General features: G+C 57.9%; 8 protein-coding genes across 8 annotated transcripts; 4 read left to right on the top strand and 4 right to left on the bottom strand.

Annotated features, from left to right (window-relative positions):
• Positions 1-115: 115 nt before the first annotated feature.
• On the bottom strand, positions 116-1,376 carry LY79DRAFT_517191 (uncharacterized protein; the record flags this gene model as incomplete). The annotated part of the gene is made up of 2 exons (XM_060554900.1): positions 116-1,253; positions 1,315-1,376. 2 exons carry the CDS (start codon positions 1,374-1,376, stop codon positions 116-118), a joined length of 1,200 nt encoding a protein of 399 aa, XP_060413312.1.
• A 1,403-nt stretch (positions 1,377-2,779) lies between these two features.
• Positions 2,780-5,217, top strand: LY79DRAFT_590857 (uncharacterized protein; the record flags this gene model as incomplete). Its single annotated transcript, XM_060561204.1, has 3 exons — positions 2,780-3,051; positions 3,177-4,865; positions 4,947-5,217. The coding sequence occupies 3 exons, from the start codon at positions 2,780-2,782 to the stop codon at positions 5,215-5,217; spliced, it is 2,232 nt and encodes a 743-aa protein (XP_060413311.1).
• Positions 5,218-5,909: 692 nt separating this feature from the next.
• Positions 5,910-8,867, bottom strand: LY79DRAFT_234475 (uncharacterized protein). The gene is made up of 2 exons (XM_060551693.1): positions 8,539-8,867; positions 5,910-8,410 (listed from the first exon to the last, which is right to left on the bottom strand). Exons 1-2 carry the CDS (start codon positions 8,648-8,650, stop codon positions 5,979-5,981), a joined length of 2,544 nt encoding a protein of 847 aa, XP_060413310.1. The 5' UTR covers positions 8,651-8,867; the 3' UTR covers positions 5,910-5,978.
• Positions 8,868-9,085: 218 nt separating this feature from the next.
• Positions 9,086-11,659, bottom strand: LY79DRAFT_517096 (RNA recognition domain-containing protein; the record flags this gene model as incomplete). The annotated part of the gene is made up of 4 exons (XM_060554891.1): positions 9,086-11,210; positions 11,273-11,385; positions 11,455-11,521; positions 11,616-11,659. 4 exons carry the CDS (start codon positions 11,657-11,659, stop codon positions 9,086-9,088), a joined length of 2,349 nt encoding a protein of 782 aa, XP_060413309.1.
• A 466-nt stretch (positions 11,660-12,125) lies between these two features.
• On the top strand, positions 12,126-13,527 carry LY79DRAFT_659922 (NADH dehydrogenase). The gene is made up of 2 exons (XM_060562756.1): positions 12,126-12,636; positions 12,689-13,527. Exons 1-2 carry the CDS (start codon positions 12,285-12,287, stop codon positions 13,195-13,197), a joined length of 861 nt encoding a protein of 286 aa, XP_060413308.1. The 5' UTR covers positions 12,126-12,284; the 3' UTR covers positions 13,198-13,527.
• Positions 13,528-13,574: 47 nt separating this feature from the next.
• LY79DRAFT_556273 (uncharacterized protein) lies at positions 13,575-14,583 on the top strand. The gene has a single exon (XM_060558002.1). It carries the CDS (start codon positions 13,690-13,692, stop codon positions 13,969-13,971), a length of 282 nt encoding a protein of 93 aa, XP_060413307.1. The 5' UTR covers positions 13,575-13,689; the 3' UTR covers positions 13,972-14,583.
• A 20-nt stretch (positions 14,584-14,603) lies between these two features.
• LY79DRAFT_556272 (uncharacterized protein) lies at positions 14,604-17,541 on the top strand. Its single transcript, XM_060558001.1, has one exon. It carries the CDS (start codon positions 14,881-14,883, stop codon positions 17,305-17,307), a length of 2,427 nt encoding a protein of 808 aa, XP_060413306.1. The 5' UTR covers positions 14,604-14,880; the 3' UTR covers positions 17,308-17,541.
• Positions 17,542-19,876, bottom strand: LY79DRAFT_633578 (uncharacterized protein). Its single transcript, XM_060562217.1, has 3 exons — positions 19,750-19,876; positions 18,212-19,686; positions 17,542-18,089 (listed from the first exon to the last, which is right to left on the bottom strand). The coding sequence occupies exons 2-3, from the start codon at positions 19,443-19,445 to the stop codon at positions 17,662-17,664; spliced, it is 1,662 nt and encodes a 553-aa protein (XP_060413305.1). The 5' UTR covers positions 19,446-19,686; positions 19,750-19,876; the 3' UTR covers positions 17,542-17,661.
• Between the last annotated feature and the right edge of the window lie 1,135 nt (positions 19,877-21,011).

Here is a 21,011-nt window from a genome sequence, read left to right as displayed (position 1 = left end):
CGTCACCGGAAAACTCTCGAAGCGAGCAGACCAAAAGAAACAGAACGTCTGATCTGTTCAGCCATACTCTCAGAAAAAGGTTAAAGAGTGGAGAGAACGCGGTAAAAAGGGGGTATCACAAACGTATCCTGTCCTCCAGCCACTCCCGCACAGCCTCTTGTCCCTGCTCGCCGAGCTCCAAGCCCTCGTTCTCGCCGGCATCGACGACGCTGACCCGCCTCTCGGCCTCGGCGACCTCGTCAAAGTCCTCGTCCCACGCCAACCGCGTCTTGAACTCCAGCTTCTCCAGGCTCCGCCTCATCAGGCCCGCCAGCTCCATCGTCTGGGCCTTGAACGTGTGCCCGGCCACCTGACGCCGCCTCGCCGTCCTCGAGGCGAGCTCCCTGGCCAGCGATGATGCCGTATTTTTGGCCCTGCGCTGGGGTGCTGGCTCGGTCGGCGGGGAATCGTGGAGGAGTAATGTCGAGGGCAGCTTCAGCGTTGACTTCCTCGGGGGAAACATGAGCGCGCTCCGTCTCGGTGTTGGGGACGCGCCGCCAGTGAGGCCCAGTATGTCTGACGGCTTCACCTCGCTCGTCAAGGAAGACAGCTTGTCCAAGAAGGAGGTCACGGCAGCGGCCTGCGTAAACGTCAGAGGCGCCATCATGCCCGCCGTCTGAAAGAACAGGCTCGGGCTCGCAAAGGGGTCCAGAAGGTCCACCGGCGCGCGGAACAGCTCAGGCATCTTCATCTGCAACATGTGCAGCGGCGAACCCTCTTCGGGCCGCGGTGGGAGCTTCTTGCTGCGCGTGGTGGCCGGCTTGTTGACCTTGTGATCCGGTAGGAACATGGACCAGTTGTAGATGCCGTTCCAGGCGACGAGTCCGCGGACGGCCATGCGCTCATGGTTGTGCGACTCGGTGAGGGCCAGGGAGGCGGCGATGCTAGCACCGGCGTGGGAGCTATAGACGTACACGTCGCGGCGGGCGCCGCGGAGGGGCCGGAGGTTCTCGGTGACCCAGGTGTAGCCGGCGAGCGTGTCGTGCAGCGGCGTCGGCCATTGCAAGGGCGTGGTGAAGTCGTGCTCTTGGTCGACAGTGCCCGGGGATTGCTGCCGGGTGGGGGCCGTAGCGGACCACCTGTAGTTGATGACGGCGGTAGGGTACGGGTGAAGGAACCGTGGTACAACCGGCTGTGCACCCGGGGCTGGTGAGAAGGGGGGGATGTACAGCACCAGCGGGGTTGAGGAGGCGTGCCGGGCGACATTATGCAGGCTGAAGAGGAGTTAGCTTTAGAAGTACGGGCGGTTGGGAGTACAAAGGATATGTACTCTACTGTGATGCTCCCCGAGGAGGCGCAAACCACCTCGACAGAGTCAACAACGGGCGAAGGGTCATGATGGAAGCATCGCCGTTGGAAGATGCGGCCTGAGTGAAGACGAGACAACAGCCTGGGTCCCGGCCATCTTCTCATCGTCTAAAAAAAAAAAAGAGACAACAGGAGGCAGATATTGCGCACCTCGCATGATTCAGTTTGGCTCTTACTCACGCAACTCCTCATATGAGTTGACGTTGCATGAAAACCACCATGTACAACGTAGATGAGTAAGCAAAACACTGGCGGAGACGCGATTTTTCCGCGCCTTTCCCAGGCTGGGGGGTATCCTTCGGACCAACCAACAGCCAATCCGTCCTCTCCACATCCCATCCCCAGCTACACTAGCTCTGCACCGTCGCACCGCCCAGGATCCCAAGTCTTCGCCCCCCCCCCCCGTGGCCGATAAAAAAAGGGAGTCATCTCGTGGCCGCCAAATGAGCCAAACAGCGCCCCCTCGTGTGTGCCCGTCGCTTGCTTTCCCTTAGGGCCAACGGCCAAGGGGTGTTGGCTGTGCTGCATCAAAGATCATGAGCCCCCCTCGTTTCTGCATGCAAGGGCAACCTGACCAGGCCGATGATCCACTACAATCCTTCCAGAGACGTGCGGTCCATGGCGGACACACAAGAAGGATGAATTAATGAAAAGGGCAATGCCAGCGTCGACCCCGTTTCAACGCGGTAGCCGCGCACATACAAATACAAATACGGCTGCTTGGGGCGCCCAAAAGACCGCCTGATTTCCGCTACTAGTTTCCAACGCCTTCGAGCCTCTCAGGGATCATACGGACTGAACAGACAGACAGACAGACAGACAGACACACGTCTACACCACCCCCACGCCACGTTTTGTTTCGCCTCCGAATGCGTGGAACTAAAAACGTCGTCCGGTGTCGCGGCATAAACAAGAAAACGTCAAGTGGCCGGTGGGCGAGTGAGTTGAGCGAGGCCAAGACACGGGCTGCACACCCTCTTCGAACCACTGACCGACGTCATCGCGAGGTACCTCTGTCTCTCTGATCGGGGGCATCCCAGCCAAGGGGGTCAGGCGAGCGACGCTCCAAGTCCAAGACCACCACGGGCCTGGACCTTGGGAGTTCATGTTGACATTTTCTCCCTTTAATGACGGGTAATCTTCCAAACTCTTTTTATATCTGTCGAAGCCTCTTTCGCCGTTACCAGGACCTTCTTCATGGGACGTATTCGTGCGACGTATTCGTGTAGTAAGCTATACTATTTAACAAAGGTATGTTAGAGCGAGAAATTGGATTTAGAGAATGAGTGGTTGAAGATAAAACCTCGACTACCTAGCCAAGCATCGATTTTCCCCGCCGTCGCCGCCGCCGTTCCCGGCCAGAGAAACCACAGTTTGGAATGCCTTCACCCCAGGCCCGCTACTACTACCGCCGCCCCGACCAGCCGCCGCAATGAACGACGCCGACCTGGGCGACACTATCGAGAAGCGAATCGGCCACCTCGAGGAGTCCAAGGCCCGGTCAGACAAGCGCTTCGCCAACGATGACGCCCACCTCCACCCGAGCCGCTGGTGGTTCGCCTCCTCCGCCTTCCCCATGATCGCCGGCACCCTCGGCCCAGTCGCCTCGGCCTTCTCCATATGCGCCCTCGTCCGGCCGTGGCGCCAGCACCACCTGCCCGGCACCGACATCACCTCCGCCGCCTTCGTCAAAGACCCGAAATGGTACGCTTCCCCCGTTCCCTCCGGTGTCTTTCTTGTCCTGTTCCTGTTCCCTTGGTGTAAGAGAGTGTGATGTGGAAAGGATGTAACAGTCGGTATGACGAGACTGACGCCAGCCCCGCCCGCAGGCTCATCATCGTCAATGCCATCCAGCTCATCATAGCCCTCATCTCCAATGTCTTCCTCCTTCTCAACATGGCCCGCCGCGTGCGCTTCTCCCTCGCCCAGCCCATCACCATCGCCGGCTGGTACGTCTCGGCCGTCTGCCTCATCGCCCTCAACGCCACCGCCTCAGGGCCGCTCGTCCTCAAGCCCGCCGACGAGTACATCCTCTCCCAGGCCTTCTACTACGGCATGTTCGCCGCCATTCTCTACTTCTTCACCGCCTCTCTCATGGTCGTCACCGTCTACGGCGCCTACACCCGCCACTACTCCGAGGACTTCCAGCTCTCCCCCGCCCAGCGCACCCTCATGCTGCAGACCATCCTCTTCCTCTTCTACCTCCTCCTCGGCGCCCTCGTCTTCTCCACCATTGAGGGTTGGGCCTACCTCGACGCCGTCTACTGGGCCGACGTCACCCTCTTCACCGTCGGCTTCGGCGATTTCGCCGCCGCCACCCACCTCGGTCGCGCCCTGCTCATTCCCTACGCCCTCGTCGGCGTCATCAGCCTCGGTCTCGTCGTCGGCTCCATCCGAAGCCTCGTCCTCGAGCGCGGCCGCCGCCGCCTTGACGCCCGCATGGTCGAGAAGAAGCGCCGCCAGCTCATCCGCAAGATGATCCGCAAAGGTAAGGACGATGTCCTCAAGCCCATCCATGAGGACTCCGATCTTTCTGCCCCGTCCACCAAGCCCTCCTCGACGCGCAGTGCCGAACTGGAGCGCCGTGAGAGGGAGTTCAACCTCATGCGAAAGATCCAGAACGAGGCCTCCATCCGCCGCCGCTGGATGGCCATGTCCATCTCCCTCTCCTCCGTGCTCATCCTCTGGCTCGTCGGCGCCAAGATCTTCCAGGAGTGCGAACGGGCCTACCAGGACTGGTCGTACTTCGACGGCTTCTACTTCGCCTTCGTCACCCTCACCACCATCGGCTACGGCGACCGCACCCCCGTCTCCAACGCTGGCAAGGCCTTCTTCGTCTTCTGGTCCCTGCTGGCCCTTCCCACCATGACCGTCATGATCTCAAACGCCGGCGACACCGTCGTCAAGGCCGTCCGCGACGCCACCCTCGAGCTGGGCAACATCACCATCCTGCCCGGCGAGCGCGGCTTCCGCAGGGACCTCAAGTCCTTTCTCCACCACCTCTCCTGCGGCGCCGTCTTCCGCCCCTCCGAGAAGGAAGAGGAGACGCAGACCGAGGACTCGGAAGAGGACAACGGGCTGCCGGCAGGCTTCTTCTCCAACTCCCACCGTCGACGCCAGTCCTTCTTCGAAAAAGACGACGAATCCGACAGGACGGAAGCGAACTCCCGCGGGCCTCAGCCTTCGTCCGCGCCCGGGCTCAAACGCTCACACAGCACCCAGCAATCGTCGCCGGACCACGAACTCCGCGAGAAACAACCCGCCCAGCGCGAGCCTGCCCCCCCCGGCCGCAGCCGCCGCCGCTCCCCGACTACCCCCCTCCCGGCCTCCCGCGCGGACTACCACTTCCTCCTCATCTCCGAGATCGCCACCGTCCAGCAGCACACCAAAGAGAAGCCCCCGCGGCGGTACACCTTTGCCGAGTGGGCGTGGTACCTCAAACTCATCGGCGAGGACGAGTCCAACCCCGAGATGCACCGCAAGGCGCGCCCGCATATCCACGGCAAGAAGTCGGGCAAGTACAACAACAACAACAACAACAGCAACAACAGCAACAACAGCAGCAGCAGCAGTAGCAGCAACAACAACGAAAGAAGGAGGAAGAAGAAGAAGAGCGGCGACGCAGACAACGACGTGGAAGGCAAGTGGCATCTCGATGACAAGTGGTCCTGGGTCGGGCCGCAGTCGCCGCTGATGGGAAGCCAGGAGGAGAGCGAGTGGATCCTGTCGAAGCTCATCGCCAAGCTGCGGGACGAGCTCGACGTCGTGCGGCACGAGGAGCTGGAGAGGAAGAGCGCGGCGGACAGGGAGCGCCACCTGGCCGACGAAAAGAAGGGGCGGAACGAGGTGCGGGAGACGTCTCGCGAGTGATACCCCGGCAGCGTTTGCTACTTTCTTATTTGAGCATTTTCATCTTTTACGTTATTTGCTATATACTGCATGTAACAACATCTGTCTATATCCGATGATGTGTATCGAACCAGGCGCATTAGAAGTACAAACTCTGCATCAGCATACAACAGCATACGTAGGTTACGTACTCCATCCGGTCAGTATATAGCTGCTGGGAATGGAGTAGAAAGGAATGATAGGATGGAGGAAAGAGGCAAGAATCTTCTGTAGCCCCAAGCAATGCCCGTGCACAGCACGTTCACACCCGGGAAAAAGACTTGAAAGCTCATTATCGTCGCAAAGGGGTATCAGTGTCATTAAGCTTCATCCATCCCACTCCTCGAATGTGCCCGACCGTCCCGTCTCGTCCCGTCCCGTGGGCGGCCGTAAAGGGTACAAATAACAACATGTACAGTAGTAGTACAGCATATCCTTCAACCGGAAGCACACATAACCTATTCCTTGTGCATGTCATAAAAAGCCCTGCCGAACGCGCCGAAGAAAGTATCCTGAACGTCCCCTCCATATCGTACCAATGCAATGCCCCCGCCCATCACGACGGTCAAACGCAACACGAAGCCGAAGTTTTCCGAGACGCATGACGGAAGTTACCAGCGCACCCCTCCAGCATCCCACAGGAGATCCACGACGGTGCCAACCACACCAACCCCCAACACCAGCGTCTGCATTGCCACGGCCACGATAGCCCTCTCGACAAACTCGATCAGACTCACGGCTAGTCACCTGCCGCCGAGAAGCAGTCTCCGGTTACGCTTAATGGCCTGGTTCAGACCCTTCTCGAGCTTCTCCGTCTCCTTGCGCGCCAGCCCCAGCGCCGTCTCTGCGTCCTCGACGCTCATAAGCGACATGGCATTAAGAGGCGTGCCGGGGAGCTTGGGGTGCGCGCTGCCGCCGTGGGCATGGGCCTGCGCGGCAGCAGCAGCCGCGGCAGAGGCCGAGGCGCTCGCGACGGCGACCTCGCTACCCTGGTGGTGCGGCGAGTCCAGGCCGCCAAAGGGCGTCTCGTCTTCGGGAATGTCCTTGCCCGAACCGCCGCTCTCGGCCGAGTATATGCCCGCTCCGGCGGCGGCGTCATGGCCGTAGATGTAGGGAGCAAGCGAGTTGAGGCTGGCAGCAGCGGTCTCACGCGCCGAGAGAGCATCCTTAGCGCCCGGCGCAGACTTCCAGCTGCCCGGGAACAAGTTGGTGTTGCCGAGGTTGAGTCGTGGCAGGACAAACTGGTTGATGTAGCTGATGGCCTCCTCGCGCTGGATCTTGTTGACCGGGTCGTCGGAGAACATTTTCTGTGCGTTGGGGGATGGCGGGAAGTATGACGGAGGCCCGTTGGGCACAGCACGTCCCTTGATGAGGGAGAAGCCACCAGGGCGAGCTTGGTGGCGGGGTGCAACAAAACTGTCGGGCTGCTCGCTGGCCACGGCAACACGCTTTTGAAGCTCCAGGTATCTATCTTCCTCCTCCTCGGTGAGATTGCGGACACAGTCACCGTTGGGCGTGATGAGCACGCGGTGGCCGTCAATCACTTTACGAACCGGCTGGCCTGTCATAAGAACGGCGTGGTCTGCTTCCGCGATCATATTCTTAGTTGCGGTCGACGGAGGCGGGCTGGTGCCATGCGCCGCAGCGGCATGCGCTCGATCAATGCGGGTGTTCTGCTCGGCGAGCGGCTTGAGCAGCGCAAGGGCGTCGGGAGGAGGAGCCTCACCGGCACTGACAAGGTCCTGGAAGACGACTTCCGGGATGGTCTTGGGGTTGTCTCCAATGTCTTGCGACTCTTCGGGCGCCGCGACGGCAGTCGGCGCTGGAGGCGAAGGCGTAGTTGTCGCAGGTGCCTCTTTGCTCTTACCCTTCTCTTCGGCTGCCTTTGCCATCTTAGCGGCGTTCTTGGCAGCTTTGCCCTTTGGAGGTGGCAGATCAACGATCGTTGTCTCGACGACGGGCTTGGGAGGAGGGGTAGGCTCCTTCGGCGGGGGAGGCGGCGTCGCTGCGCGCTCGGCAGCTTTCTTAGGCACTGCCGGGGGTGTGGTGACCGGCTTCTCCTTCTTCTGTTTCTTCTTGCGACCAATGATGGGCGCTTGCTCCTCGGCTTCCGCTACTTTCGGCACCACAGCAATGGTGGCCGATTGTTCCTTGTGGGCCTCCTTGCGTTGTTTACGCTGCTGGCTCTTCGTCGTAGTGCGGACGGGCGCTGTCCCGATCCTGGTGGGAGGAGGCGAACTCGTGCGGGATGCAGAAACAGATGCCGATACGATGGATGCACTGTCGCTGATGATCTCACTCGCTGGTGTTCCGGGCCGACCGTGAGCGGTAGACACGGCTCTGGCGGCAGCGGAGGCGGTGCCAGAATGCAGGGCCGGTGGTACTTCCGCCTTCGGAGTCGAGACGACACGTAGAGTCTTAGGTGCAGCTCTCGTAATGGGAGATGCGACACTGGCAGTTGTCGGAGTTGGCAAGGCGGGGAATGCGGACGATTCCGACTGTTCTGCCGTACCTGCCTCTGGCTGCTTCGACTGAGCCGCTTTGGTGGCCGCGGCAATGTTCAAGACGCCCGGCATCGGTTTCTTCTCGGCAGCCTTGGACATGGGCTTGGGCGCCTCGGCCAACGGGGTCGGAGTTGCAGTTGGTGCCTCTTGTTGGGGCTTCTTGATGCTGGCTGGAGCAATCTTTGGTGTTGCAACGGCAGACCTGGACGGTGTGCCAGGCCGCGTGGAAATCCCCTTGACGGCATCCAACGCAGGGAAATCTTCTTCATGTAACAGAGGCTTGCCCTTGGACGGAGATGCTTGCGACGCGATGTCTTTGGACAGGCCACTCTCGACTGCCAAAGCCTTGATATTCTTCTTGGCCTCCGTCCCGGCAGCCTTTTTATGGGGGGTCTGGTCCGGGGACGACGTCCGAACAATGTTGGCCATGGTCGGAACCGCAGGCTTCGGGGCAGCAGGCGTAAGTGGAGTAGCAGGTACCACCGGAATGGGCGCTTGCCGCGGAGCCGGTGATGCCGTTCTTGAAAGGTGACCGAGACCAGGCGGCGGTGTTGGGACCGCTGGCCTTGCTAACCCCCCTATCGTCCCAACATGGCTCGGCAGAGGGTCGTCAGATACCAGTGCATCAACCGAGAAGAAGGCAGCCTCGTCGAGTGAGAGTAACTCGTCATCTAGGGAACCAGTTAGCCAGGGGTTCCCCAGAGCGACGTCGAATAACCGATGCAAGAGAGAAGAAGGAAAGAGATGCCAGAGCATGGTAGCACGAGAGACAACGTTTATATACAGGGGTGCGGATTACAGGAACACTTCACGGCTGCCATCATCGTCTTCCTTGATGGTTTTGCGGGGACAACGAGCGATAGGTGTGAGCAAAATGCTATATTGTTCCTTATGCCACCCACCATCCTCATAACCGGAGGATGGTCTGCGAGTTAACGTACATTAAGGCGATTCGGAAGACGATGATGGCTTGCCTGACTGACGTGACCCATGATCCATGACGTGCGAGTCCCAATGAAGAAAGAGGTATAATGTGCCGGGACGCGTGTAGGTGTCGGTCCTTGTTTGCCCATAAGAAAACGTGTGAAGCGCGACGCCAAATGCAACCCTTGCCACTCCCCTGAGCGGCCCCTGATATTTTCCGCGATGCTCGCTGAATCAATGCATGATGTGTGCGGTGCGCTCCCGGCCCCCTTCCAAGGGCCGTCGTCCGCCCGTGATGTGCCGCGACGCCCTCGCTTCTCATGATACATGAAGTGTGTGTGTGTGTATGCGTGTGTGTAAAACAAAAGCCGTAAACGACAAACATCAAGCCCCTAGTCTATCGCGCTGTCTCTCTGAAAAAGCTACCACCCGGCGCCGGGGAAGCGCGTGTTGTACATCATGTTCGGGTTGTACCCACCTTGGCTCTGTCCACCGAACAGTCCCTGTCCGACTCCGGCGTTGCTCTGCGACTGGTGTTGCATTCTCGCTTGCAGGATACTCGGGTCCGCAAGATCCACTAAGCCACCTCCCCCAGAGGAGGAAGTGTTAGCATGTCTGTGCTTCTTCCCCTTCTTCTTCTGCTTGGGACCGAAGTCTTGGAATGCTCCAGGCTGGTTACCGTAGAGCGACGCCAGGAGGCCCGAAGCAGGAGCTGGGGTGGAGGAGGTAGAGGATGGATACTGATTAGAGAAAGAAGATAACATGTACTCACGCTTACCAGCATCATGACCCTGACCATTGGCTCCCCGACCGCGGATCAACGTCTGAAGAAGCTCGGCGGAATCCTTTGAGGCCGCACCGAAGCTGCCACCGAACGAGTGGCCTTGTCCAAACATGTTGGGTGGCGTGCCTGTCGACTTGAGACCCGGAGGAGGTCCGGGCATGGAGGATGCATAATACTGGCTACCGGGCTGCGAGTGGAAAGCTGACGGCATCATGGCCGTCTGTTGCGCCATGATTCTCGGGTTCGCGGCAACCTTGACTGAAGCTGAAGTGCCCGCGCTGTCATTAGCAAAGCTGAACCTCGAACCTTGTCTGTTGTGGCTGCCACCTTGTTGCTGAACCGCCGAAGGCTGCGCAGTTGCGATGCCCGGGGGCAAATGATCACCAAAACCGCTCTGGGACCGGACGAAGAGTTGTTGCTGAGGCGTCATCGAGCGGCTACCGCCGACGGAACCACCAGATACGGACGCTTGGCCGAACCCTGAGCCAAGTGCAGGGCCGAAGAGACCATCGCCGTTGGCACGCTGGATAGGCGGCTGGGTTCCAGGTCGACGCTGCTCGAATGCGACGTCGCGAGCGGCATCCCGATCCTCAGGCTCGCCGCCGAGTACTAGGCTGCCTCCCGTCTCTGGCTCGCCCTCCGAGGCTTCCTGTGCATCGCTTTGTTGCTCCTGGTCAACGCCCAAGCGTGCCTCTTCCTCCTCACGCATAGCTCGTCTCTTTTCGCCTCCGCGGATATCGAACATGGGGGGGTATATCGTCTCGATCTGGTTCGTATCGGGCGCATGGTATCTGAAAGGACAACCCTGCATGGCCTTGAGGAGTCCCTTAAGAAGATTCTCCGGGAGACTGTTGGATTTTCTGCTGTCAGCTGTGGTGGGGGACTTGGAGGCCTTGCTCTCGGTCGCAGGTGCAGGGGACTCTTTTCTCGAGGGCGTCTCATCAATAGCCTCGGGTACTGCCTCAGCGGTTGCGGGGAGAGCTGTCGAAATTGCAGGGCTGGAGGCGGCGCCACTAGTGGCGTGGCTTCCCCTGCGACTGGGCTGAGGATTTCTCGCCCAGTTGGCCGATGCTGGCAGAGCCGGGCCATCACCACCGTTCTCGGATCCCTCTTTGCTCGACGATCGCGCCATGGGTTGCGGAGCCGCAGGCACAGAGGGCGTGGTGTTCTGTTGCCGTGATGCAGCGCGCGACGGTCCGCCGCCGCTGTTGGATGAGGAGCCACCCGGCAGCGGCCGCTGAGAGCTGATGCTGTTCATCGAAGACAAGTCCTGCCGAGTGTAGCTGTCTTCCTCGTCGCCCAACTCATGCAGGAACATACACTGCCTATTGGCGCACTGTTCGTGCCGCAACCACGCCGAGCAGTACTTTGTCGTGCCCAGTTGGGCTCTCAGTACGCGATCACCGTTCTGAGAACCGTTGACGGCCTGAATGCACCGTTGGGCGTCCTCCTTCTTCTCGAAAGTCACATAAATCCCGAGCGAGTTTTGGCCGTCCGACGTCTTCCGGTTGCTAATCGAGATCTTCTGGATGTTGCCGTATTGACCAAAAAACTCGGGTTTGCGCAGCGTCTTGAGTAGTTCGTCCTCTCGTACTGTAGGTGTCAGACCAGTTACATAGACCAGGTTCTTCTGAACGACCCGGACGCCGACGAGATTCTTGCGGCTCTCCTTCTCGACCTCGCGCTTCTGAACCTCTTTTTGCTTCTGGTCTTGGGCTCGCTTCTTTTGGTTTTTCTGAATATTTGCTCGAAACTCGGCAACCCTAAAACTTTGTCAGCGTGGCGTCACCGTGGCAGCCCCAAAGGGGTTAATTAGGTTACGCACTCTTCCGTGGTAACAACCTTCCACTGTATCGTCTTTTCATCGTACGGTCTTCTACATGCGGGACACAGGCCGTTCATGTTGTTCTTTATGTTGTTGAAGCAGAACTGGCACACCTATGAAACAGTCAGAAATCGATGGTCGCCGGCGGGAACTAGGACGGGCGGATCGAGGGGCTGCCGTACCTGGTAGCCGCATGGACAAGGTCGGAAATTCCGATCGGACAGGTCGAACTCTTCGATACATAGCGGACTGTGGAATGGCAAGTCAGTTCACGATGCCCAATACTGGAAAGCCTTTGCAATTTTGCGATGGGCGCGAAATGAGAGGGAGGGGAGCGACTGACCATGTGTCTTCCTCCTCGTCGATAAAAGTATCTTGGGGTGCCATGGTGACAATCTGGGGCGGTGTAAGTGTGTTCTGTGCGAGGTTTGCTCGTATGCTTCTGGGTGGAGGTGGTAAGGAGAGGGAAGTTGTTCAATACGCAAATGAAGCCAAAGCCTTTGCCGGCTGGGTCGTCTGTAGGTTTGGCACCTTAGGTAAGAAGCAGAGGCCCACAGACATCATCACGTGATCCCCGTGAGATTCCGATTTGTGGGCCAATCAAAAGGCTCAGAATGGTGCAAGTCAGCAGAGTCTAGGGAGACCCTCCCCGTTTGTCTAGATTCCCGGAGAAGAAGAAAGACATAGCGTCAGAGATCATGTGCAAATACATGGACTTTTGAAATGATATGAAAGATGATATTTTAGGCGTGTGGCGGCTCGATAGAATTATGGGTTTAAACTGTACCAGGACCTTTGACAGTATTTTGGTATATGGAATTGCAAGTGGGCACTGAGAGACATAAGCCTTCCAGATTTCAAGCAGCAGGGAAAGGCAAAAGCAGGGCCCCCGGGGGTGAACCTAAACCGGCTAGCTTCTTTCCATTCCCCAAGCATATCACAGAAGCACAGCATCATCAATCACCACTTCCTCAGAGGCATCAAGCCCCCCAGCACTGCAACAACGGCAACGATGGCGACCAAGCTCTATCGTGGTAGAGCTCTGGCGGGCTTGCGCAACTGCCGCCCCAGTGAGATTCGCTGCTTCTCGACCTCCATCCCTCAATTGGCCGGCTTCCCGACCGGGCTTCCTAAGGATGCCGAAAACATGAGGAAGTCGCCTCGCCAGCACGTCGGCACCCTCAGAGCCCCTCTCGTCAACCCGGCCGACAAGTACGGCTCCAAGGCCGAAAACCTGCACAAGTACGGATCTTGGATCATGGGCTGCTTGCCCAAGTACGTCCAGCAGATCTCGGTCTGGAAAGACGAGCTCACTATCTACGTTTCTCCCTCGGGAATCATTCCCATCATGTCGTTCCTCAAGTGTACGTGTCAATTGTCCATGACGTAGCCCAATTCACATCTAACAGTCGCTAGACAACACCTCGGCCGAGTTCACTCAGATTAGCGACATCACTGCGGTTGACTACCCGACCCGGGACCAGCGCTTCGAGGTCATCTACAACCTCCTCAGTGTCCGCCACAACTCGCGCATTCGCGTCAAGACGTACGCCGACGAGGCCTCGCCCGTCCCCAGTGTCACTCCCCTTTTCGACGGAGCCAACTGGTACGAGCGTGAGGTCTACGACCTTTTCGGTGTCTTCTTCACCGACCACCCCGATCTGCGCAGAATCATGACCGACTACGGTTTCGAGGGCCACCCCCTGCGAAAGGACTTCCCCCTTACCGGCTACACTGAGATCAGATACGACGAGGAGAAGAAGCGCATCGTCACCGAGCCTCTTGAGCTGACCCAGGCTTTCCGCAACTTCGAGGGCGGCAGCAGCGCCTGGGAGCAGGTTGGACCTGGCACGGACAGACGCCCGGACACCTTCAAGCTGCCGACGGCGAAGCCTGAGGAGAAGAAGGAGGAGCCCAAGAAATAAATCAGAAGGTTCTGATGTGTATATAACTGACTCTAGAATCTTCTTTGCTGTACAACCATCATGGCTGAACTGTCCGCCTGCTCCTTAGGCGGTTGTGCCAAACGCTTAAAAAGCGTGGTTAACTATGGCTTTTGCCAGGTTTCTCATAACCATAAACCCAAAGTATCGTGAGAGTTGTGGCCGGGGCGTATTTTCGGAGATGGGCCACTTGCCATCGTAAACTAACCTCAATTCCAACCACGGTTCACCAACCGTTGGGTTTTGGTACTGCTCGTGACTCTTCCCACCGATTCTACCTTCAAAGCATTTCTTGAGCCCCCAGAAGACCCTTGTTTCTTCCCCCCATCCCATCCTTCCTTTCTGCTCCAGTCACAGCAGCGATACTTACTTGACCTTTCTTGAAGAGGAAGAAGAAGAAGAAGAAGAAGAAGAAAAGGAACCCTCGTCTAGCCAAGTCACCGAGTAAAAAAAGATTATCTCACACGCTAGAAGATGGCCGCATTCACTGTTTCAACTTCCCAGCTTTTGTCGGCAGACAAGATGGCAAACTTGAGATACGAGGCCAAAACCCAATATTATCAGAACCACGTCCTTGACCTCGCCGTTGACGACGTTACTCTTGAGGACTTCATCGATGACTACATCGAGCAATACTATCACCTTGAGGCCATCTCCGCCCAATCTTCGGTCTCATTGGTTTCGAACAACTCTTTAACGAAGTCCAAGTCCAAGTTGAGACGCTTTCTCCGACGTATCACCAGGAAAAGGCTTTGAGGAGGCGCTTGCCTTGGATGGCCTCACACAACCACACAAATCACCAAACGACTCCTGTACAAATATTCACTGAACAAAGTTTTGATTCGTAACATGCCGACCAAGACTTATATCGTCAGGCAGTCTCTTGAGCTGGCTCTATTTCGATCAAATAACATTCACATCAGGCTGTGGGCTTAGGTTTGGCCTCAGAGTCGCGAACCATACACACCACAACACCAGCCGAGAGGGAGGCTAGGTCGCGTAATAAAGTGTGATGAAGAAGACATACACGCTGGGCGCGGTGTATGAAAGAGTGTATTGCATTCAAGCATTGGGCGTGAGGATTGGGCGTACATTACAAGTTGGATACCAGGGTCAGAGCAGAAGCTTGGAACCCACTAAGAATTCCAAACCACTACTATTCTTCAACCACTCAGAGTATGTTGTGCATAAACACCGTCGTGAAATGATATGAAATAGTTATACATTCATGGACTTCGGCCGCAAGCGGCTGTCCCCTTAATTCATGAAACACACAATGTGCCATAGTGTTGTCAACGAAATCTGCCACACCCAAAGGCGTGATTGCAGCAACGAGTCGAAAAATTGTGCAGGTGTCTTGGATTTACTTAAGCGGGCGTCCCAGCACTCACATGCATTTCCCCGCCGCCCCGTTTTATACATGTGATGTCAGATGTCACCACGTCCGACACGCCAGCTACACGCGTAAATCGATCCCACTTACTACGCGACGCGCCCTTCGAACCGCACAAGGACTAGTCAGCATGCTCTCGACCACCTGAGTTGGCCCCTATCCTGCGCGCAGGTTCAACGTTCCACCCATTGCTCATTCGACGATCCATACGATCTGGGAGTCATCACATCACGCAAAGCTCCCACCAGTGACAACTCCACCAACCGTCCATCATGCCACCACAGACCCGCTCCGGCGGACGGGTTACAGCTGCCCCTCCTCCAGACCGAGTCTATAAGTCCGTCAAGCCGGCTAAGCAAGCAAAGTTCCCGCATCGACGAACAGAAGTGCGAACCTACAGTGCCCGCAAGCCCACCGCCCGTATCCCCAATCACCAGCAAAAGACCTTGACCCAGATGTTCGAGACCACGCGCTCATCGCCCGTGCGCTTAGACCTATCCGACGATGAAGAAACCCCCGCGCCCAAGAAGAAGAGGAGAAAGACCATGGGGGATGAACCGACACCGAGCTCTTCCTTTCACACGCAGACCTTGACGCAGATGTCGCGGAGATCTTCAGATAAATCCCCAGTCGAGGAAGAAGAGGAAGATGTATGGCAATTCCAGTCATCGGATGATGAGACAGAGAACGGCCCACCAGTGCTTCCTTCGGCCAACGATAAGGAGAACCTGTTGTCCGGCAAGAATGCCCCAAGCAGGACGCCGTCCGTTGTTCCACAAACCCCAACAAACAAGCGCATCGTTCTCGAGATTCCATCGTCGCAAGGCAGCCCGCTCACTCCCATGTTGGCTAGGTATAGCCCGGCGCCAAGGAGGTCTCCCTTGAAAGACAAGTCAACGAACACAATGTCCCCGCTGCCAAAGCTTACCGGATCTGTCAAACGTCCACGAACTCTTACAGTTCAGGATTCCTACGCGACCACAGGCAGCCAGGGTTCAAGTCAGCAGTTCACCTCTCCTTCCAAAGTGCCACTGCAGCCCGCCAAGAATGTTCGTTTTATCACGCCGCATCCCACAGCCAGCCAACCTCCGACGGAGGAGGCGGCGGAAGAGGAAGAGACGGACAGCGAAGAACAGGAAGGACGTGATATTAGCCCGTCGCCCCGCCGACCCCCGAGGTCACCTTTACGCGAGATTGCCGACTCTGAGGATGAATCCGGAGATCTTGAAATCCTGGACGAAGAGGCTGAAGGATACGACGCTGTCGGTGAAGAAACCCAGCTCCAGATGAATCAGCTGCTTGCTTCGTCGGAAGAGAAGCAGGCTTCCAAGGAGGCATCCCCTGCAGATGACGGCGACTCTGATAAGGAGAATGTCGCCCCTTCTGCCGACGAGGAGGACGAGGAAGAAGCTACGGTGGTTTTGTCGAAGCCGTTCGTGTTCCCCGAGCTAGGACGCCTGGATTCGACCGCGTCAGATCGCAGGGAGACCGTCGAGGTCATTACGTCTTCTCCTGAGCCTACCCGCAATAGTGACTCGAGTATTGATGAAGCAAGCGGGGAGACAAATGACGAGTCTATTTGTCAGACACCCACGCAAAGCCAGAAAACACCCAAGACCAAAGGACGGGGCCTTGTTGAGACGCCAAAGACGCCTCACACCCAAGGATTGGAGAGTCAGCGACTCCCTCGAGATGTTATCAACGGCATGGGCCCCCAGGGCGATCGCACCGACATCTTCATCTCAATACACCCTGAACACATGGAGGAGATTGTGTCCGGGAGGAAGAACCACGAGTTCCGCAACTACAAGATCCCGCATACCGTCTCGCGCATGTGGCTCTACATCACTCAACCGGTGGCAGAGCTGAAATACATGGCATGCTTCAGTGACGCAAAGTCACCGGGCGAGATCGATGAAGACGGCATCGGCAACGCCGAGTTTAATCAGAAGAAAGGCTCCAAGTTTGCCTATCATCTGTACAAACTCTACGAGCTGAACGATCCAATGTCTCTCCAGTACATGATGGATCGGGACTACCTGCATGGACCGCCACAAAAGTACACCTACGTGCCGCCGGCCGTCGTTGGGCATTTGATGGCCAACCTGCGATGCTCCGTTCTTGGAGACGATGAAGACGAGGAGGATGAGGCCGAGCCTGAAACCGGTAGGGGTGGATCGTTACCGGCTGCTGGAGGTGGGCGTTCGCAGGATCCCACGATATCACAGGAACTGGCTGAGCAGATCCGGAGCGATATCGAGCACTCGACCCAACACCCCTCATCGGACGCCGACCTGCTGGTGCCATCCAGCCAGACACCGACCAAAAGTCGGCGCAAGTTCGGCACGGAGCTCCACCTCACCAAGCCGGCCTTGCCGCCGACGCCCTTCAGCCGGCCGTCCAAACCCACACCCCGCCGCGTGGTGCGGCCTTCGCAGGCAACGACGGCCAGTCAGGCGTCGAGCCCATCGCAGTCGTCGTCCAAGTCGGTGCCACGGCCCACACACGCGGACTCGAGTCTGCCCATCTTCGTGGACGACGATGATGATAGTCCAATTCGCTTGCCGTCCGGCACGTTCCAGCTGGACTCGTCTCAGTTGCTGTCTAAGAGCCAGATGCTGCCCGAGAGTTTGTTGCCAGAGGGCCGGGAGAACGAGGATGACATTATATTTGATTCGGAGCAGGATGATGAGCTGTAGCAGGGCCTGGCTCATGCCGCTATAATGGGATCGCGGGAGTGATGTTTTACATTTTGATTTTGGAGCGACGGAGTTGGGAATTGGATTGGATTCGCTGGGATAACAAGGATTAGGACATAAGGGGTATCGATCATAGATGGGTCGCTTGGGCTGGAAGTCACAACGAGTTTGAAATTATAGGAATCGGGACTGCACGGCCACCAGTGGAATTCAAACTTCTTTTCATTTTGCATTTGACCGTTGTGACGCCTCCGTATCCATACAGCGTAAAAGGTACTGAGCATTCCATACCGTACATCATTAAGCAAAACCAACGGGTATCACGGACTAACACACAACAAACCACACCCACTGCTAACCTAACCTCACCTGTCGCCACATGCCCAGGCACTCCTGCAGATCCACGCTCGGCCCGCCCTCGGCCGCGGTGCCCGCGCCCTGAATGACGGCGACGAGCAGGCTCGCGAGCGCAAAGGGCGCGGGCGCCTCGCGCAGCGCCTCGAGGTCGGCCTTGCGCATCCCGCCGTTGTCGGTCCAGGCCTTCCAGGCGTCGAGCACGGCAGCCGTCTGGGCGGCGAAGGCGCCGTCGCGGAGCATGCGGTGCAGCAGGGAGGCGGCGGCGGCGCGGGGGTCGGCGGCGGTCTCGGGGGCGAGGTGGCCGTGCTGCCGGAGCCAGGGGAGGGCGTGGGAGGCCACGAGGGCGGCGTCCCATTTAGGGGACTGGATGGCCTCGTGGGTACGGAGGTCGCGGCGCTGGACATCGAGGCGCATCTTGTCTTTGACTGCAGCGGCGTCAGAATAAGAGTCATGGAGATGTTGAGAGGTCAGGGCTGGGATATGAGGAGGGGGGAGGAGGAGAAGGTGGTGGTGGTGGTGATGGAAGGGGGGTTTGGGGAGGACCTACGGTCATCTAGACGTTGCTCTGCCTCCTTCCGCAGGCGGTCGCGGACGGCCTGCTCCTTGTCCTTGGGGCTCATCCTCGACTCGGCGGCCATGGCGTTGCGCTGCTCGCGCATCCGCCGGCTCACGAGGTCGAGGTTGTCCCGCATGTCATCGTGCGAGCTCGCCCACTCGGGGGTCTGGGACGCGTCGACGAGGCCCAGGAGCTCGAGCACGCCGCAGGGCACGGAGGAAGCGCGGGCGAAGCGCAGGACGTCGTCTGGGATGGTGTAGCTCCAGAGGACGGTGGTACTCGAAGTGCCGTAGGCTGTGGCGGCGCTCGCGAACCACACGCCGGCGGACAGGCCCGGCCGGACGCGGACGTGGTCAATGTGCAGGGGCGTGGCGGGGCGGCCCTCGACCTCGGAGTGGGCGGCGATGAGGCCGTGGGAGGAGAGCTTGCAGGCGATTGGGGATTTAGCGGCGGCGTTGACGGCGCGGGATATGCTGGAGAGAGAGGATGCCGGGGAGTGTGGCTCTTTGGCACCCTCAGCCGGTTCGGGTTCGGGGTCGGTTGGAGAGACCTCGGGAGGCGGAGGAAGACGGAGCCAATAAGGCGGTAGAGACTGATGGCTTCTTGTGGTCCAGTGGGAGGACCAGGTTACAGATAACGAGAGATGGCCGTCTGAGTCGTTCAGAGGCGCAATGGCAAGGGCCTTGTGCTGACCATCCGGGCTGTGCATCAGAGTGCAGCCGACGGGGGTCCATAACCCCGTAGTTCTGAGCAATCTCCATCCGTGAGCATCGGGGACGGCACCAAGGTCCAGAAGGTACGAGACCAGGTCCTCGAAGTTGATGTCGGCCTGGGGCAGGCATAGCTGGTCGGCATACTCAACCCTCTGGGTCTTGAGGCCGATGGTGTTGGTCCGCCAGTTGAAGATGGTCCACGACCCGCCAGGGATGGAGGAGGGGTGGCGGGAGAGGGACCAGTACTGTTCGCGGTGGTCGAAGCGGTCCCAGGGGATGATGGCGTAGCGCGGCAGGTCGACCTCGATGACGCGGTTGACAATGTCGGAGCGGGTCAGGGCGGTCAGGCGGGCATGGCGGAGCATGCGGCGGATGCGGGAGCGGGCGGCGAGGGTGACGACGGTGTTGTAGAGGATGGGGAGGACGCCGAGGACGGCGAGAGGAACGCCGATGTAAGTGATGATGTCCGAGGCGGATGCGGAGGTGCCGGAGCCGGTGCCGGAGTCGGCCATTGAGGGTGGAAACCGCGGGTCTCGGATTGGCCCAGGGATAACGAGTGTCTTGGAGGCCAAAGGGAGTTCCTGAGCAAGGTCAATGGTTGAGAGTTGGGTCGAAGAAAAGCATGAAAAGTTGCGTCAGCCATGGGAACTCAGCACCCCTGGATGGCGACCTTCAGCCGCACCGGTTCCTGGCAATTTTGGGGAGCCATTGGCGATGACCTTAGCCGTTTTGGTGTTAAACAGAGCCGGATGCCTGTTGTAGGTAGCGGTTAACAGGCAGACAGATTGCGGGGCAGCACTTAAGTCATCAAAGTACCTCTTGAAGTCTCTCGCTTAATCCTGCACAGACCTACGCACAGACCAGCTTACCCTTTTCCTACAGAAAAAAGAAGAAAACAGAGATATCTCTATAAGCTTAAGGTGCATCTAGAATATAATAGCATAAATTAACTTTTTAGAGAAATTTACCCCTAGAGACTTACCCCTTAAACAAAAGTATATATACTATAGACTATACTAATTAAAAAGCTTTTTTTTTCTTTTTGTTGACTTAGGAGTTAAAGATTTGAAGTTAGTAGATGAAGTTGGTGGTGTGGAGAATTTGTGACTTAAGAGGAGGTGGGTCAGTACTTTGAGATAGTCTGAGATGCTAAGGTTTGACCCGCAATCTGTCTGCCTGTTAACCGCTACCCTGTTGTATCAGCAACTGCAGAGTGCGGGGGCAGTGCAGTGCGGTGCAGTGCAGTGCAGCATCATGAAAAAGGTATCTTCCATCGGGGGCAGTCGAAATTGGAACAAATTGGCTGTAAAAGTCGGGGCGGTGTAAGGAAAGTATTGTGTTTCCAGAATGACAAACGCATCCCGTGCCAATCTTTGACTTGGGCTACAGATCCCGACAATTAATTACCTATAAGGTTCGGCCCATTTCAAGCAACATTGGTCGTCTGTCCGTGGCCCAGCCGGGGCTTGTTTGTCAGTCACGCGACGGGATGGGACGAACGGCCTCGTCTCGTCTCCGGGATCGCTGCGGGTAAAGCGGCATCTCCAAACCAACTCCCGGGGTGGATGCGGGAATTTGAAAGGCGGTTGCGATGCTGACTACCTACAATAGTTGGTGTACATACCTGTACGAGAACCTACCTACCTACCTACCCACCTAAGTCAGTGACTTGCGACCACTGAGTGAGTGCGCCCCTCGGATCCCGGCACCTGTAAGACGATCCCGTTGTCGCAAACACGCGGCGGGCCGCGTGCGTCTCGACAGGCCTGTGCCGCGCTGTTCAACTGGGGGAACTTGCTGTAAAATTAGCACCAGGATGATGCAGGGGCTCGTCTGCCAAGCCGCTGCCCCAGCGGGAACTGCGAACCTTGAAAACGTTAACATTCCTCTCCCGCCCGATCCCCGTCCCGGCAGCTTTGTCGCTCCTCCATTCCACACCCTCCTCCTCGTCTGTTCGGCGTCATTCCTCCATTAGTCTTCAACAATCCCATTCGGAGCCCAGTCCGCACACCCGCACCATAACGCGGGCGTTCGAATCGGACCTCGGCAGCGACGGGACAGCAGCCACAACAACACGA

This window comes from Colletotrichum navitas, assembly GCF_030913465.1.
Source record: "Colletotrichum navitas strain CBS 125086 chromosome Unknown LY79scaffold_36, whole genome shotgun sequence".
Taxonomy (NCBI): Eukaryota; Fungi; Ascomycota; class Sordariomycetes; order Glomerellales; family Glomerellaceae; genus Colletotrichum; species Colletotrichum navitas.
Note: the sequence above shows the minus strand (reverse complement) of the source record. Positions and strands in the feature narration are given on the sequence as shown.

Coding starts and splice junctions, on each gene's coding strand:
- LY79DRAFT_659922 (XM_060562756.1), top strand. CDS start 12,285: ATGGCGACCAAGCTCTATCGTGGTAGAGCTCTGGCGGGCTTGCGCAAC. Junction 12,637..12,688: donor CATCATGTCGTTCCTCAAGT/GTACGTGTCAAT, acceptor AACAGTCGCTAG/ACAACACCTCGGCCGAGTTC.
- LY79DRAFT_633578 (XM_060562217.1), bottom strand. CDS start 19,445: ATGGCCGACTCCGGCACCGGCTCCGGCACCTCCGCATCCGCCTCGGAC. Junction 18,090..18,211: donor AGAGCAACGTCTAGATGACC/GTAGGTCCTCCC, acceptor ACGCCGCTGCAG/TCAAAGACAAGATGCGCCTC.
- LY79DRAFT_556273 (XM_060558002.1), top strand. CDS start 13,690: ATGGCCGCATTCACTGTTTCAACTTCCCAGCTTTTGTCGGCAGACAAG.
- LY79DRAFT_556272 (XM_060558001.1), top strand. CDS start 14,881: ATGCCACCACAGACCCGCTCCGGCGGACGGGTTACAGCTGCCCCTCCT.
- LY79DRAFT_234475 (XM_060551693.1), bottom strand. CDS start 8,650: ATGAGGATGGTGGGTGGCATAAGGAACAATATAGCATTTTGCTCACAC. Junction 8,411..8,538: donor GGCAGCCGTGAAGTGTTCCT/GTAATCCGCACC, acceptor CTGGTTCCCTAG/ATGACGAGTTACTCTCACTC.